The sequence below is a fragment of the Panthera uncia genome, chromosome D2 (assembly GCF_023721935.1).
Source record: "Panthera uncia isolate 11264 chromosome D2, Puncia_PCG_1.0, whole genome shotgun sequence".
Classification (NCBI taxonomy): Eukaryota; Metazoa; Chordata; class Mammalia; order Carnivora; family Felidae; genus Panthera; species Panthera uncia.
Window position 1 is genome coordinate 16,395,659 of NC_064818.1, and position 18,186 is coordinate 16,413,844.

General features: G+C 41.6%; 1 protein-coding gene across 4 annotated transcripts in view; it reads left to right on the forward strand.

The window, feature by feature from the left end:
• Positions 1 to 15,602, forward strand: part of EGLN1 (egl-9 family hypoxia inducible factor 1) — a 58,288-nt gene extending 42,686 nt beyond the window's left edge. Inside the window, exons 2-5 of one of the 4 annotated variants that reach the window (XM_049645012.1) lie at positions 5,458 to 5,577; positions 8,686 to 8,822; positions 11,486 to 11,553; positions 13,125 to 15,602. In XM_049645012.1, coding sequence (XP_049500969.1) covers positions 5,458 to 5,577; positions 8,686 to 8,822; positions 11,486 to 11,553; positions 13,125 to 13,189 — 390 coding nt within the window. In that variant the 3' untranslated portion in view covers positions 13,190 to 15,602. The remainder of the gene's footprint in view (positions 1 to 5,457; positions 5,578 to 8,685; positions 8,823 to 11,485; positions 11,554 to 13,124) is intronic. The other 3 variants (XM_049645016.1, XM_049645014.1, XM_049645015.1) reach the window with 3 other exon arrangements.
• The last annotated feature ends 2,584 nt before the right edge of the window (positions 15,603 to 18,186 follow it).

Below are 18,186 nucleotides of genomic sequence, written 5' to 3' on the forward strand. Positions count from 1 at the left end.
TAGAGGAGTGCAGGGTCAAGTCTAGTCCTGCTTCTGGGAAAGGACAGAGGACAACCAAGGAGTGTCATTTCAATCCCTGATAAGCCTCATTTTGAGTTTTCTTGATAGACTTTAATGCATTTCCTTATCCTTAGAACTAGTACATCTAACATAAATCTGTTGGAACAGTTTTATCTTTTACAGATGTGACTTGGTCCATTCAGACTGCCATAACAACAGCAACAACAACAGCAAAACCAGATTGGGTAGTTTTTAAACCACAGAAATGTATTTCACAGTCCTGGAAGCTGAAAAGTCCCAGATCAAGGTGACCAGCAGGGCCTAGTGAGGGCCTTCTTCCTGGTTCATGGCCAGCTACTTTGCACTGTGTCTTCACATTGGTCAGAAGGGGCAGGGATCCCCCCAGAGTCACTGTTATAAGGCACTAATCCTATTCCTGAGGGCTCCACCCTCATTACCTCTCAGCATCTCCCAAAGGCCCCTCCTGTTACCATCATCTTTGGGGGTTAGGATTTCAACATGAATCTGGGGTGAACACAGACATTCAGACCAAAGCAGTGTGCTTTATCTTAGAATAATCTTTCATATAAATCCTAGAATAAAAAAGCTGCCTTCTTAAAAGCTTTCACAGTGGTCATACCCACCCAAGGACCACAGTGGCTCACCGTTGCTTCCCTTTCATGTCCTACTTCCTCTGCATAACTTTCAAGATTTCATCCTGTTTCCACCAAATGAACTTCACCATTTAAGTAGTTAAGTAGTGGAGCAGATCAATAAAATACCCCACAGTCACTTAACTGCTGTATTTGTTATGCTCTTACACTCTGCTTTTCTTCCTGTCACCTTTTCAAATCACATCTGTCCTTCAAAGATAAGCTTCAGTCTTATGTGTAGCTCAAAGCCTCATCCCCTCACTTTTTCTTTATCCTACACAAATACTTCCTTTTTTCAGGATTCTTTTTCTGTTTATTATTTATACGACTCAGTTTATTTGTTTTGTGTGTGCCTATTTTTTTTTTCTTTGCAGTTAAGTACTTTGAGACAGCTACCATAGCAGGCCTTTTTGTAGTTGCAATATGGTAGGTGTGCCATAAATAACATTTTTTTTAATTCCTTTTTTAAAGTTTTTGTTTAAATTCCAATCAGTGCCATAAATATTTTTTAAGGCTGTTGATGACATCTAGATTAGAATGAGTGGCTATTAGTTGCTTTACCAACTGATTCATAGAAAAAAAAGTGAGTTTACTAAAAGTATTATGAATAAGAGCATGTTAGGTGCATATTGAAAGCAAACAAAACAAGAACAGCAACATCAGAGTCTTTTTACACAAATATATATAAAATGCACTAGGAAAACAAAAGTACCAATTAAGAAATAGAGCATGAATATTATTTCAAAACTGGAAGAACTGGAAAAGCTATGTTACTTTTGAGGAATTTTATTCATTCATTTTTTTATTGAGAGAGAGTGAGCAGGGAAGGGGCAGAGAGAGGAAGAGAGAGAGAATCCCAAGCAGGTTCCAGTGCAGAGCCCACCTTTGGGACTTGATGCCACAACCCTGGGATCATGCCTTTGCCGAAATCAAGAGTCAGACGCTCAACTGACCGAGCCACCCAGGTGCTCCATATTTAAGGAACTTTAAATTTTGATAATTCAGATATTTTAAGATAACTGTGTTTAAATATGAATACTGGCTGAAGACAGTTGCCAGATTTCATGAGATTAGAGAAATACCTTTTTTTACTGTTTTTAAGTTTTTATTTTGATTCCAGTTAACATACAGGGTTATGTTAGTTTCATGTGTACAATGTAGCAATTCACCAGTTCTACACGTCTCCCGGTGCTCATCAAGACAAGTGCCCTTCTTAATCCCGAGCCCTAGAGAAATACCTTTTTGTGTTTTCTACAGTCCAAATGAGAGGAATCTTGGTATGTGTGTCAGTTACTAAATGCACTGTCCTCATATCAGTATTTGAATGAATTCATCCAGACCTTTGCAGGTTTCCTACAGGATTTCTCTTTCCCCAGAACCCCCCAGAACCTCTAGGAGTGCCCACCCCCCCCCCACCTCCCCGCCTGGCTCACAGGTTTCCTGTGACAATCTGGTTTTTCTGGGTATGCTTAGGCTCTGCCCTCCTAGTGTCTGCCTGCAGGGATGTGCTCTGGGGACTCACTCCTGGCCTTGCTTCCTCAGTTGCAAACCAGCATGCGGGGAAATGCTGCCCCTAGTTGAAGGTTGGGGCAGAACCGCCTACTTTGGTCTCTTCTCATTTCTTTTTTTTTTAAATTTTTTTTTTTAATGTTTATTTATTTTTGAGACAGAGAGAGACAGAGCATGAACGGGGGAGGGTCACAGAGAGAGGGAGACACAGAATCTGAAACAGGCTCCAGGCTCTGAGCTGTCTCGGCACAGAGCCCGACACGGGGCTCGAATCCACGGACCGTGAGATCATGACCTGAGCTGAAGTCGGACCCTTAACCGACCGAGCCACCCAGGCGCCCCGGTCTCTTCTCATTTCAATGCCTCCCCCCATCCTCCCCCACTCACTTCCCCTCCTCCACCCCCCCTTCCCTTACCTCTACATAACCCCAGAATTCCAAGGAAAGCAGTTTAGAAGTGACCAGTACAGACAGATCCCACGTCGAGCCATAATCCCGCTGTGCAGTTTTGTTCTGCTCTGGGGTGTCTGGCTCATCCTGACCATTGCTGAGAAACTTCTTTCCCCTTTTTAATAAAAACCGCTCTTTCACCTAGTATTTCCATTTTGGGGAAGACTTAACTCCATTCATCAGATGATACAGGTAGAGAACCTTGAAGTCATCCTTGGCTCTTCCCGATTTCCACTTCCGCTTTGTTAGCAAATCACCTTGCTTTTCTGCCTTCAGAGTATGCCCCACTCTGCCAGCCTGGGCAGCCTCCTTTTCTGTTTCTCTGCTAGAAACTACAGCGGCCAGCTGGCCGCCTCTGTTTTCTCACTCTTTCTTCCCCGCAGCCTCATGTAGCGGTTCGGTATGCCTGCAGTATACCTGGCTCTACTGTCACATGACCCTGAGTGTGTTAATTAGCCTTTCTGGGACTCCGTTTCCCTCACAGTTAAATGAAGACCAGGATAATGATACTTTTTACCTCGTGTGGTTGTATCAGAGGAGTTCTTACACGCAAATCTCTTAGAACAGTGTGGGCAGATGGTCAGCATCTGGCAAACGTCAGCTAGTAGGTGATACTGAGGTTATTGCAGTCGCCATGTCTTATGCATCCAGAACTGAAACCGACCTTCTTGAAACATTGATCAGGTATGTTTCCATTGGCTCTGTGTCCCTTTTAGAGCAGTATCCGAAGTCCTTACCATGGCTTGCTGAACCCTTCCTAATCTGTCCTTGCTCACTCTAGTCCAGCTGGCCTGCGATGGTTTTCCACTTGGCCCAGCCATTTCGGCCTTTGCTCTCATTTTCCCTCAGCCACAGTGCTCACCCACAGATATTTGCACAACCTGCCACTCCCTTCATTTTAGTCTCTGCTCAGATGTGAGCTCCTCAGAGAGGTCTTCCTTGATTTCTGTTCTAGAAATCATCCTGTTTTCTGTGTCCTTCAACTTTATGAAAAGATAACTACCTAACATTATATCTGTTTGTTTATTGGTTATTTATTCACTACACTAAGTTCCATAATAAATGAAAACAAGGGACTCTGTTTTGTTCATCATTGTAGCCCCTCCCTACCAAGGCCTTTCAGGTACATAGTTGATGCTCAGGGGGTGTTTGCTATGGGATGGATGGGGTGGGGTGGTGGGTGGATGAACAAAGAAAGATTTTCCCCTTTGTTCTTTGCTCAAGATATGCTCAGGTTACCAGATAGCTGGAGAGGCCTCAGTGAACTTTTTTTAAGATGAGATCACTTTAGAGAAGACTTCAGGTTGGGTGTTTTGGTTTTGTTTTGTTTTATTTATTTTGTGAGAGAGAGAGTGTGCATGCACTCGTAGTGGGGGCAGAGAGAGAGAATCACAAGCAGTCTTCCCGCTATCATCATGGAGCCTGCCTGACATGGGGCTTGATCTCACAAACCATGAGATCGTGACCTGAACCGAAACCAAGAGTCGGACGCTTAACTGACCGAGTCCCGCAGGCACCCTGAATTTTGGTACCTTCTTATACTACTGTTCAAGGTCTGCTACCCATGCCTTTCCTAGCTGCTAGTGACAAGGAAATTATTTGGGTTTATTCAATCCACTGAGCTCATGCTGTTCTGCCTGTTACTACCAACCTCAAGTCCCAAGAGAAAGCATGTAAGTCTATCTGGAATCAAAAAATAGAGACGTATGGAATGTTTACCAAAAATTCTGCTTCTGAAAGAGCTGTAGGTCCAGGCTGTTTATGAAAATGTGATTTTTTTTTTTTTTTAAGCCTTCAGGTTTAAAATGCTTCCTAGTCTCTCAGAGATGGAACACTGAGTTACTTATTCACTAATCAGTTGAATATGAATTTTAAAAATTAGCATTTGCCATTTATCCTTTAAATAATGATGTAACTTAATTAGTGTGTAATAACTTTATACTAATTCATTGACATTAATACTGGCCCTATTAAAAAAAAAATACTGACCCTATTGACTTCAATCCATGAAGAGATTGGAGAAGTGAAAGATTTCGGGAATAAGTGGTGACCATCTTTATTTTTGTTTTTTGCATAATTCCTGAGGTTTTTTGTTTTTAATCACTCTTTCTAATTTCAGTTGGTTACTGTGTACTACGGTCGTAGAACCTATGAGTTCTTTTAGTGCTTTTCTATTTTAGACCTCTCTTCACCTTCGTGTTTATTAACCCAACGGTCTTCTGAACTACATCTTGTTATAATCTGAGTGAAAAAATGACTTTCTTTCTGATTTGAGGAGGAGTGAGTCACATGCTAATTTTACACTTAGCCTTTTTTTTTTTTTTTTTTTAAGTCACTGACAAATGAGTTAATGTTTGGAGTTGAACTAAATTCAGAGACAGTGTCAGATTGGGTGTTTGGCTGTCAGACAGTAATAATGTAGGTGTTCTTTGGTTGAGCTCAGGGATGATAGAAGTCTCCCCTGGAGCAGAACAAAGACTCACTTGATCTTGATTATCAGTACGAATGAAGGAGCAAGTAGTTCCTGAATCCTTCTGACCTTTGGGGTTCTAAGCAAGGGCACATGGCTTGTAACAGCCAAGTGATACTCTCTGATTCTTCGATGTCAGTTCTTCCCTTCACCGTGAAGCAGATTTCCCCAGGCTTTGGATTACTCACCAACCTGCCTTTGTAGTCTTTGTGTCAACGTAGAATATCTTCGCCTTTTCTTACCTACAAAATACGGTTTTTGTTTAGGAGAATGTAAGTGTAAAAGTAGTCCCAAATCAGAGATTTCTTTTATAAAATGTTTTCCTTTTTATTCATGTATGTATAGACTTTTAAAACCATCATCGTTATTATTACAGGCTATGGTTGCTTGTTATCCAGGCAACGGAACGGGTTATGTACGTCACGTTGATAATCCAAATGGAGATGGAAGATGTGTGACGTGTATATATTATCTTAATAAAGACTGGGATGCCAAGGTATGCAGCTTGCTTGACCGTTCTTTTTTTTTTTTTTTCTTTTTTTTTTTTTCTCATAGGTATTAAGACTCAGATTCCTCTTAGGTGAGACTGTCTTTCACACATGGAATAGTTTAAAATTTCTTAGATTTGTTTCAGTCTTGGGTATTAGGAGTGGATCTTTGTAAAGTGAAATCTAATAATATGTCTCAAAAAGTGGATTCCCTTGTTTTCAGATATTAGAGCATTCATCCAAATGTAACATTTTGTTGTTGTTGTTGTTTTTTCTCTTTTAAGTAAGCTCTACTCCCAACGGGGGGCTCGAACTCACGACCCCGGGATCAAGAGTCGCATGCTCTACTGATGGAGCCAGCCAGGTGCCCCCCCAAATTTAACCGATACCAAAATGTATTTAATTAAAATATATACGTTTTAGTGGCTTTTATAAAAAACACTTGTGAGAACACTTGTTTTATAACGGCTTTTAAGGGAGATTATATATAAATATTATGGGTTATTTCCTACTTCTTCTTGTTGCAGAGATACTGTCTGGCATTGAGTTATTGAATTGAATATTGGAGGCAGGATTCCTTCTCTCCTGATTATGGAAAAATTAGAAGTTTATCAGTGCTGACAAATCCTGTAAAACCTACTAGAGTTTACAGTACATTTAATTTTCTCTTGTTTTAAATATTTATTTCCTTATATTAGCCTGAGTTTCACTTGAGTTTAAATGATTGAAACCTCAGAAGTATGTCATGCTTTGTTACTGCTTTGTAGGTTGTTTAAACTAATTTTGGGTTGATTTTTTAAAATCTGTATTTACTTTTATTGAAGCAAAATATTCAAATAGAAAAATGAACACACTGTATATAATAGCCCTGTGGATTTTCAGAGGGAACACACCTGTATAGCCAGGGTAATTTTTTTTAATGTTTCTTCATTTTTGAGAGAGAGAGACAGAGAGAGAGAGAGAGAGAGAGTGTGTGTGTGTGTGTGTGTGTGTGTGTGAGCGGGGGAAGGGCAGAGAGAGAGGGAGACAGAATCTGAAGCAAGCTCCAGGCTCTGAGCTGTCAGCACTGAGTCTGACATGGGCCTCGAACTCACGACCCATGAGATCATGACCTGAGTTGAAGTCGGATGCTTAACTGACTGAGCCACCCAAGTGCCCCAGTAATTTTTAAAAATCAAATAACCTTTAAACACTTCCCTCCCACAAACAAACATATACATAGAAATGGAAAGCACCAAGTCTTAATTATGTAAAAACCTAGTCCTATCCTAAATCATACCCTAAAACCTAAGGCATGCTCACAGTGTTGTTCCAGTAATCTTTCTGTGTTATACTGATTTAAAGATTTTCCTCTGGTTTTGCCCAAGTTCAAAATGAAGGTAAGTTTTACTGCTAAGTAGATGTTGAGGCATTACAACGTGCATGGTTTTTCTATTACAGCTTTCAAAGTTTAAAAGAAAGAAATTTGGTCATTCACCTTGAGCCCAACATACAAAACAGATTGATGTAACTTCGGTTAAAACTTAAAAAATATTTCTCCCCAATTCTGTGAATATCTTGACAGCTAGAAATATGTTTGAACAACTCCTAACTTCTGTATTTTGTTAGGTTCTTTCTAGGCTGATCTCCTTTTAATTTTGATATGACCTAGCCAAGGTCATTAATACGTAGTTTCTAAATTAGTACATAAGAAGAAAAAAGTCTTTAGGATTTTTGTATATAGATCTAAAAGCTTCCATTGCAAGATTACACTGAGTATGTACAGCATGCCAGACATCATTCTGGATGCTGGAAATAGACCAGAAATAGAAATAGCCCTCATGGAGCTTGGAATCTAGTGGAGGGAACAGATGAGTACATTAACAATTGCTTATGCCCAGTGCAGGATAGACTGCTGTGGGACCACATAGGGGGCCACCTAATTCAGGGTTCAGGGAAGGTTTCCCACAGGGGGATTGGAAGCTTTAATTACCTGTTTTCAAATATTTTCAGCAGATCACCTGTGATATTCCCAGTGACTCCAGTCAAAGGGCAAGGGGAAGAAAGGATATGTTCTTGGTCACAGTCTAGAGATTCTTTAGATGTTTGCATGAGTGCCACAGGAATCCATCTGAAGAGAGCCTGAGGAAGGCAGGCCAGGGTACACAGTAGCTCAAATTTAACTTAAGGATGAGCCTGATAAACAGCTTGTCTACAGATTCTGGGCATAGGCTCAACCTCCTTGATGTCTTGATTAAGTATGAGTTCCTTTCAGTTTTAGAATCTACCTGCTTAGGAGTTCGGTTCTTCAAGGGTAAAGAGCTACTCAGTTGGGTGGGTTTTGCCTCACTTTAATTCCCCCCAGATTGTAAGTAGCACAAGGACAGCATCTGTGTGCACTGTTCCCTCCTCTGTCCTGAGGGCCCGGCACAGGTCCCAGAACAGTAGACACTCGGTTGGTATGGGAATAAATAGGTGAGTCCATCTGATCCCAGATAGAGAAGGATGTGTATTTGGGTGAATAGTAATTATCCTTTCTGGATGGAATCCAGTGCTGTAAGCAGCTAGCCGTCAATGTGTGAGGCCCAGTCTTGCAAGGGAGAGCCCCCATTTCTAATAAAATGACCACAGTGATGATCATAAATGAGGACACTTTCTACTGATAGGTTGAATTCCTTAAGTAAGAGCCATTAAATTTGTGACTGTCCTGTTAATTACTGTTGAACGTTAAAACACAGTAAGCCCTTTATTTGACATACTTAACCATTTATAGTAATTGAAACGGACACATTTTTAAAGAATAGGCTAATTAAGCATATCATTGGCATACCTAAATCAGAAAGGTGTAATGACTAGTTTTTAAAACTTCCAAGTGTCATGTTTAAGCCTTTTGAATTCAGAATATTCATCTGTTTCACCCAAATATTTACAAAAAAGTCCCTAAAAAAAATGAATTTTTCCTCTTATCATTGCATGTACTTGGAATCTCAGCTCCTTTTCATACCTTGTTAATTGGAATGTATTTGTGAATAATCCAGTTAAGAATTTTCATTCTGAAATGATCTCCCCCTGCCCCCATCAATTTAATTTTATAGTATTCTTACTCTCATACTCAAATATTTGGCTCTTTTCCTTAGGTAAGTGGAGGTATACTTCGAATTTTTCCAGAAGGCAAAGCCCAGTTTGCTGACATTGAACCCAAATTTGATAGACTGCTGTTTTTCTGGTCTGACCGTCGCAACCCTCATGAAGTACAACCAGCATATGCTACAAGGTAGTATTGCTTTTAAGAAAAATTTGGAAAAGACTGTGGTAGAAGAGGAGGGGATAGATAGGATATACTTGAAAGTTTTCTGCTATCTTCCTGTTCTTGAGTAGTCTTTATCATAATGCTTCAGTCATAACTTTTAATTTGGATAATTTTATATGATTTATTCCCAGTTCAGTGCCAAGCATTTGTGACTTTCTTTGCACAGCCACTTATGTTTAGGCTAAGAAATGGAAATACAGGCCATCTGTCTCCAGCCCTGTCTCCTTGTCTTATGCATCTCTAACTACTATCCATTCTGCAATTCTGTGATAGTCATTTGGGGGATAGAAGGATTCTACAGAGAAGGAAAAGGGCAGTTTTTTAAAAGAGAGTGAGGGAGGAAAAAGAGGGATAATGTAGAAAAATTTTACAAAACAGAAAAATCAGAAGCACTCAGAGTAGAAGTGAGGAGGAAAAAGTTGCCATGTGTGCGAGTTCACGTTAGCCAAGTAACTCTTCAGCTTTAATAGTAAGCATCTGTGAGCCTTATTATATATTCTTTCTGCCATTTTCCTACGTTGAAATGTTAAGAGTATTAAAATGGAAGATATTGCGGACCTCATTATAAATATTTATAGAAAAATAGCACTGTTTTTCAGATACTGACTTTTCATTACAGAAGGGACCTTGAGCATCATGGTAGTGAATTACCGGCATGCAGTGGGTAGGTGGGGGCAGAGGAGGCCTAGCCTCAGATACAACAGGAGAAGAGCGGGCTTTACCTGGTGATGCTAGGCGTGGGCCAGCCCCAGTGCGGCTCCAATTCCAAAGACTTTGTTATCATCTCTCTTTTTCCTTCTTTGCATTTTTTTTTGTTTGAAGTAATCCCTATACCCAGCGACCTCCGAGGCCAACAGTTGCATGTTCTACCGACTAAGCCAGCCAGGTGCCCCTCTTTTCTTCCTTCTGAGCTGTGTTGCCTTTAACCCTGATTCACACAGCTAGTAGCAAGCCTAGTAGTTTGTGGTAAGATATCCTAAGAAGCCACAGATGGAAACCAGGGGGGATCCTGTCCCATCAGATGATGTGCCCGTCCTGACTCTCCCATCTCTCCTGCTGGCACCCGGTGCCCGTCTCTGCTCCTGCTGCTTCTTTAAAACCCCTTTGACCTAGAAACGGCTTCATAGACCTTCCTTTTTATGGAATCTTGAGTATGGTCTGCTTGTATCGTTTCTAGATAAAGAGAGAGTGGGCATTGTTAGGTAGTAAATGCCAAACAGCTGTGGAGAGTAGATGCTACAGGACGTTGGAAGAGGGAGAGAGTGGCATTAATTGGAAAAGATGGACTAGATGAGCCAGGTGTCACAGTGAAGAGAGGAGCTCAGCTGGGCCCAGAATGACCAGAAGCGCAGAGTTAATGTGAGGAGAAGGACTCTTGAGTAGGTTGATGGGAGATCAGGGCAGAAGAATAGAATGGCGTGTGAGTTTCCAGCTGTGTTCTGGTGAGGACTATGGGCTAGAGAAGGGGTTGATCCAGATGGGAGGACTCCGATTACTAAGTAACTGAAAATTTGGGGCAATATCTGTGCACCTTTCCCATTGCCAAGGCCACTGGGAAAAATAGAAGAGGCTACATGGTTAGAAGGGTGCTGGAGCTCTGGAAGGAGCAGGATCTGGAAGTCAGGAGGCCTCATTTTGACCTCCTTGTTGTCACTCAGCAGCTGAGTGATCTGTGAGCCTCACTTTGCCCAGTTGTCCAGACTCCCAGACTCTGACTCTCCTCTGCCTTTGACTCCTTCCTTGAGACGCCTACACGATTCAGTTCTCATTCAGTTCACATTCACGGGCTCTTCATTCGATCCGTGTTGCTCCCCCACCAGGGAGCCCTGGCCAGAATCTGCATGATGGTTTCACTGTTGTGTTCTAAGGAATTACCATGTATAGGGTGTTTTTACTTCCTGTGTGTGTGTGTGCACTTTCCCCATTATTGGTACCAGAAGCTGTAACTGTGCTCTGTAGTATTTGGTAAACCAGAGATTCTTCCTTTATTTGTGGAATGAGCTCTTCCAATTAAGTGAAGTTTTCAGAGGAATGGAGTTTAGCTAAATAAACTTGAAATGTTAAAACAGAGTGTAATTGTTTTGGTAAAAATCCTGAAAACTCTTAGCATAATTTGAAGTCTTTCTTGATGGCTCCAGGTTATAAACTTGTAAACGTCCCTCAGTCTTTGCGGTAATTCAGCGACGTCCTCAGAAGCGGTTCAAACTGTTAGCCCTCCTCCTCTCCACAGGACCCCAGGCCTGGGGTTCTAGGCCTGGGGTTCTGTTCTGCGGAACTTAATGCTATTGATAGTGTGCTTTTTCTGTAATAGCCAGTTCTTTTACCTTCTTATTGTCTGTTTCCGATCTACTGTGGGCTTGCAAAACAGATAATCAAGCAGGTTAAGTAGGTGGTAAGAACATCATAAAAACTCATCAACTTGGCAACATCACTGTTAGGTGCTCTTGCCCTCTGCTATACTCTTGAGCATTGAGCTTCCTGGAGAGGTGGGTTGTTATCCTCTGAGATCATTCAACTTAGGCATTACTTTGGCATTACACGTTTTAATAGGCTGTTGGAAGAGCTTACCACTTTTTTTCTTCCCCCCGGTGTGATCATTCTTAACCCTATTCTAAATTTTCTTGTAGGTACGCAATAACTGTTTGGTATTTTGATGCAGATGAGAGAGCGCGAGCTAAAGTAAAATATCTAACAGGTAAACATTATTTGGGGCCAGGGTCTACCGCAGGGAAAGCGCCCGCAGTCAGGCGGTGCTGTCCGTGAGTGTGAGCGCAGACACAGCCTTTATTAATACCACAAAGACTTGCTCCTTATTTCTGTCAGATTCCTTAATTCCCTTAGGTAAAAGAGGACTTCTCTGAAGCTCTCTTCATTGTTATCATTAACCAACAAAATTATTCAAAGATTAGGAAAGTTTGAGGCAAGAAACCTTCAGAAAATTATTCAAACACAAGCTGAGTTTTTCTGTGATTATATCCCTTTCAATCGCAGGCTGCCAAACACTTCTGATAACTGCCATCTGGCTTCCTCTCATGCTCCTTTTAGCAGGAAGTTCATAAGTATGCTTTCCTTTTTATTTTTTACTTTTTTTTTTTAAAGTGTATTTATTTATTTTGAGAGAGAGAGAGAGAGAGAGAGAATCCCAAGTAGGCTCCACACTGTTAGCGCAGAGCCCGACACGGGGCTCCAACCCACAAACAATGAGATCATGACCTGAGCCGAAACCAAGAGCTGGATGCTTAACCGACTGAGCCATCCAGGCGCCCAGTACCCTTTCCTTTTTAAAAGTACATGCTCTAACGAATACGTAAAGAATCTAGGTTTTCCACATTGAATGTGAATTTGTGAAGAACATTAATACAAAGGAGATGAATTGAAATGCTGAAACCATTAAGTGAGGCGTGCTGAGTCTGTACCTGCCGGTGGTGTCCATGGACCAAACACACTTGCACCAGATCTGAAGATCCTTCGGCGTGCTGGCCTCCCCCGCCGTCCCCTACCACGGACTCTCTCCCAGGAGAAGTGGGTCTTACTTTTCTAACAGATGGACCACTTCCTTCTTTAACCCTACCCTATATCTCCAAAGGCTGCTCAGTGCTCACATTACTGATTAGCTGTATTTTCATGAGCCGTCGATAATCCCACATCAGCCTTTTATAAAACTATAAAATTGGGGGCGCCTGGGTGGCTCAGTTGGTTAAGCGTCTGAGTTTGGCTCAGCTCATGATCTCATAACTTCTGAGTTCAAGCCCCGTATCAGGCTCTGTGCTGACACCTCAGAGCCTGGAATCTGCTTCGGATTCTGTGTCTCCTCCTCTCTCTCTGCCCCTCCCCTGCTCACACTCTGTCTCTCTCTCAAAGATAAATAAAACATTAAAAAAAAATTTTTTTAACCCTATAATTGGATGTTTGTGCTTTTAAGTTCTTATTTGTGGCAGAACCCTAGTGGTGAGCTTTCAGTGACAACACACTGCTATTTTGTAGCAACTCACATTGCTTTTGAAGTGAAAAGGAGATAAAATCATGATCGCTGTAGAGAATGGCTTTTCCTTTTGAAGGTTTACTAGTTCAGAGTGATGCATCAGTTACAACAGTGCTGCCGGTAGATTTTAACAGTGAGTGTGTGATCGTTTTCAGGGGATGTATGTTTGCAAAGCTGAGGCATGGTGCACACTGTTAGCTCAGTGGGAAGCAGTAACAGAAGCTATCTGGTGCTTAATGAATGAATAATAATTGTGTGTTTTATTTTTTTTTTTTGCCTTGCAGGCGAAAAAGGTGTGAGGGTTGAACTCAATAAGCCTTCTGATTCAATCAGTAAAGACGTCTTATAGAGCCTTTGATCCAGCAATACCCCCCTTCACCTACAGTAATTGTTGACGCGATTTGTTAACTTGTGAATACAAATAAGTGGGATAAAGACAAATAGACAACCAGTTGGCATTTTAATAAGGAAACAGAAACAACTTCTTTGTGTTGCATCAGAAGGAAGATCTGGACTGCGTGACTTTGTACTGCACGATCGACTCCAAACCTGTGATTGCTAATGGGAAGAGTATAAGCCACCAGCTGACAATGGTATTGACATCTGGACATGAAATAAGTGCCCTCGGTAGAATTTTTTCATTCTTAATATTTTGCCAGATCTGTCATCTAGATGAGTTCATTTCATCGCTCCCTTTTTTATATAGTCAAGTTTGAATTTGAAGTAATTTTTGTATGATCAGGTACAATATATCAAAACTGAATTGAGAAAAAATTACAGTATTATTCCCCAAAATAGCATCGATCTATTTTTGTAAACTTCTTCGTACTATTAAATTTTGCCCTAAAAGACCTCTCATAATGATTGTTGCCAGTGACTGATGATTCCTTTCATTTTCTTTTTACCTAACGTAAGAAAAGGAGCACTTTACTCACCAACTAAAAAATCAGATTGTTTTGTAGTCCCGTCTTGTACACTAATTTGAACTCTTAAAAATTGCTGCTGTCGTTTTTTTGACATTGTTAATGGAACATAACAGTACAAACCATCACCATTTACTACTACAAATAACTTTCAGTTCACATTTTATAAGAAAAAATACCCAGAAGGCTTTATTTTTTAAGTTAGAATTTTTACAAGACTAAAGTGACTGGCACTAAATGAACTTGATCTGCCCTCCGCATCAAGTTCCCGAGATAAAGGGCTTTCTCACGCTTTCAGGTATATTCTGTAGATGTAGAAGGTAACGTCCCCTTCCTAAGAGCTCTCCTTCCCAGCCAGTCAGTCGTACTTCCAATTTTGCTGTTATGTTTTCCTCCTCCTGCGACCCACGTGATGTGCAGATCAGAACCTTGCTTCTGTTGGATGGCGTCGGGGCGGGGGCGGGCGGACAGAGCGCCAGGGCTGAGCCGAGGTAGCGCAGACCAGTGCTGAGGCCGGTATTCCCTAGGCGTGATACCCGCCTCCTTGTCAGTACTGAAAGGTGTGTGTTTAGCTTAAAAAAACAAAAGAAGTGGAAAACCAGATGATTTTTTCTGTTTTATGATTTTTCTTTTACTTTTCAGAAGAAGAGGGAATATTACAGTATCACACAAGGCCTCCCAGACTTCTGTTTTTTGATACATGAACTGGGATGGATACATAAGACTTCATTTTCCTGGGCTAGTCTTTAGCAGAGCCCAGAGGGTGGTATCCGTATTTAACGTGAATTGGGGTCTAGACCTTGCCCACTTCAGTTTTCTATCTCTGTCCTTAATCTTTGCCAAAATGTGTGTACAGAAATATTTCTGTATATTTCAACTTATGACAGTTTTAGTATCTGTATAGTTTGTATTCAATTAGAGACCTTTTCTATGGAAAGCTCAGTAATTTTTATTAAAAGATTGCTATTCATGTAAAACATGAAAAAAAAAAATCTAGTGAGACCAACAGTGTGGACTTAGGGTGGGGTTAAATATTCAGTATCGTGATCTCACTTAGAACTTGCAGGAGAAAATTAGAGCTTATGGTTGTTTTTCCTTGCCCGTGTTCAGTTTTGTTCCACTTCCTCTCTCTGTTCCAGATAATGCAATGTAACATCTCTCTAGTAAGTGCCTCTGCCAGCCGGACCTGGGAGAGCAAGCTGTCTTTGCCATCTGGTCTGCGTGCGGCACGCTGCACTCGGCCTTGACTCAGAAACGCTGTCATGTTTAGGTCTAGTGGAGACTGTTCTGTTGATGGGGGGAGGGGGGGTTGTGTGATTGTCAGGGTGGGAGCCCTGTGTCATTCACATGTGTGTCTCTGCAGTTGTGCAAAGTGTCAGATTCTACTCTATGTGGGTTGTGCTTTCCAGGCAGGTCTTGACATTTGTACTTTTCGGAAAATGTTATCTAATTCCTTGGAGATCATTGTGAAAGGATCAAGGAATCCAGGAGAGCCATTTCTTTAATATCCATTTAAAACCTGTTCGTTTCATGTTAGCGGGACCGTTAACTTGTCACCAAACAGGACTCTGTTTAAGACAAAATTTAAAACTACTTGTGGCCTATATATGTTTAATCCTAGTTAAAGACAAAGCTTCTAATGCTGTTTTTCATTGAATACATTAACTGGCTGTAAAACACAGACCTTTATCAACAGCAGGCAAAGAATTTCAGGATTCATATACAGATAGACGGGAAAGTCATGTAATTTGAAAAGCAGTGTTCCGTTACGAAAGAGCTCTCAAGTTGCTTGTAAAGCTAATCTAATTAAAAAGATGTATAAATGTTCTTGAAAAATTATGGTTGTTATTTCCAGCTGTCTTTTTTTTTTCTTTTGGTTTTTAAATCTTTTATCCTACACGGACAGTCTTAATGGGCCCTTCTATCAGATAATGTGCTTTTCTATCACACATCTCTGGCTCAGTCCAGAATGTCTGGGATGACTTTTTATAAATGATAATGAGGGAAAGAGAGACAACAGTAAACACAGGAGTCTAACAATCCTAGAGATGTCCTGGGGGTGACTGGCCTGTCCATGGGATCCATGAGCTCTCCGTTTGGATTCTCAGCAATTGGATTCTTGCCCTTTCAATAGAATTTTTAAAACTACCCTAACACCAGGGCTGCTGAGCATATCTGTATCACCCACTCTGCAACAAACAAGAAGGGGCATCAGGCATAGATCTATAATTGTCACAGGTGTCCTAAGTATGTGTGCACAAAAGTTTACTTTGTGTGGTCGTGGACTAAAATATAAGAGCTCTTGTCATGTGAGATCAATAGACACGTTCCTTTATCTCTTATCTAAGAAACTTTTAGTGTGGTGTTCTCGTTATTTTCTAGCCTCTCTCTTGGGGCATTTGGATAACTGTACTGAAATAAAGCTGGGTGGATAAAAGGAGAGGGCAGATGAGTCCGAGACGAAGACTAATTAAATTAGGTAGTGTTGTGAAAAGAGCACAGGACTGACAAATCTCTCTTCAGTTCTGGCCCAGGAACTTAATTATGTGATCGCTGGGGACTTCTTCACCTGAAAATAAACACAGTAGCTCCGGACCTGCAGAGCTGTGTGAGACCTAATGAAGTACAGATTATTTCCCAAGGTGCACATGGCCCAAGGATGGAGAGCTCCGCTGTGGCTGTAGACTCCGATGGTCAGTATTTGTACCGTACATTTAATAATGGACTTGTAGACTGGAGTTTCTCTGTTAGTTTATAACCACTCAGGAGTAAATGCCCAGTCTCCACTACCACATCTGAAGTCAGGAATATGTTCCCCAAATTCTGCTGTTGGTTTTAATGCATATTCTTTTCCTGATCCACCAGCAAGTAAATTTCACTTGAAATAGGGCAAGTGCCCAAGGATAAACCATTGGACCAGTGATGTGGGTGAAGGGCCTGGCCTCACGAGCTGGAAAAAGTTTTGTAAGGAGAAAACAAGAAGAAACCACTTCCCAAGACAGGTGGAGCCCTAACAGCTGCCAGCAGCCAAAGCGCCTTCTATCGAACGGGTGATCTTTTAACTCTGAACAAGGTGTAAAGTTTATTAGATAGGGCGTTACTGGATCAGGTCTTTTCATTGGGATTAGGACCTGTCCTGCCAAAGTTAATTACTGTTATTATGGAGTTCTATAAAATCCCTCTACATTTTTTTCCCTCAGAACCAGCAGAGTAGGCCGAGCAAACCTCATCTCCGTTTAGAATTGCAACAGGATAGCACAGTGATTGGCTCACAGTCAAGGAGCTAGTAAGCGGTAGTGAGCATCGGCTTTCCTTTCCTTGTGTAACTTTTTAAAAATTATTTTTTAGGGGCGCCTGGGTGGCGCAGTCGGTTAAGCGTCCGACTTCAGCCAGGTCATGATCTCGCGGTCCGTGGGTTCGAGCCCCGCGTCGGGCTCTGGGCTGACGGCTCGGAGCCTGGAGCCTGTTTCCGATTCTGTGTCTCCCTCTCTCTCTGCCCCTCCCCCGTTCATGCTCTGTCTCTCTCTGTCCCAAAAATAAATTAAAAAAAAAAAAGTTGAGAAAAAAATTATTTTTTAAGTAATCTCTGCACCCAGCGTGGGGCTCAAACTCCCAACCCCAAGATCAAAAGTGACATGCTGTACTGACTGAGCTGTCCAGGCGCCCCTGTTTTCATAGTCAAAGCTATACATGTACATGTAGCCAAGTCAACTTGTTCTGTAAGGGTTTTTAAGGAAAACAGCCCCTCCTGTTCTTCATCTGAGAATTTAACTCTTACATGACTCTTTGGGTTTAATTAGTGGCCAGAAGAGGTCTAAGTAACATAATCCCTGTTGGATCTTCAGTGTGAGACCTTACGTACTGACCGGTTCCCCACATGAAAGATAAAAATGTAGGTTCCTGTCCGGCCTCCCTCACCATCCCCGCCAAACATGTACAGCACGCCTCCATATCCCCCCATCTTCCTTTTGTAATTCTGTCATAACCTAGATCAGGTTGATAGTCAAGACTACTGGTGATATTCAGAGCGTGGTTTACACGGAGGAAATTGTGATGACTTTTCTTCCAGTTTTTGCTTTTATCCTGATGTCCTGATTTTTCATACTTTTCCTGTGGCTTCTAGCCTGCAGCAGTCCTGAGCGGCTGTCCTCTCTGCCTGGTAGACAGCCGTCTTCCTGAGGTCTCCTTTCCCCATTGTTCTGGAGACCCCCTCCACCACTCTCTGTTGGGTCTCCTGTTTCCTGGATCCCTTCCTTATCTTCCCCTTTCTCGGCTGATTTCCTCCGTCTGGTGGAGCATGTCCTTCGCATGTCTTCCTGGGAAAGAGTATGTGGGTGGTATATTTCCCAAGACCAGTGTCTTTATTTTGCCCTCACGCTTCGTTGGTAACTAGAATGGAGCTTACCATTCGAGTTGGGAAATC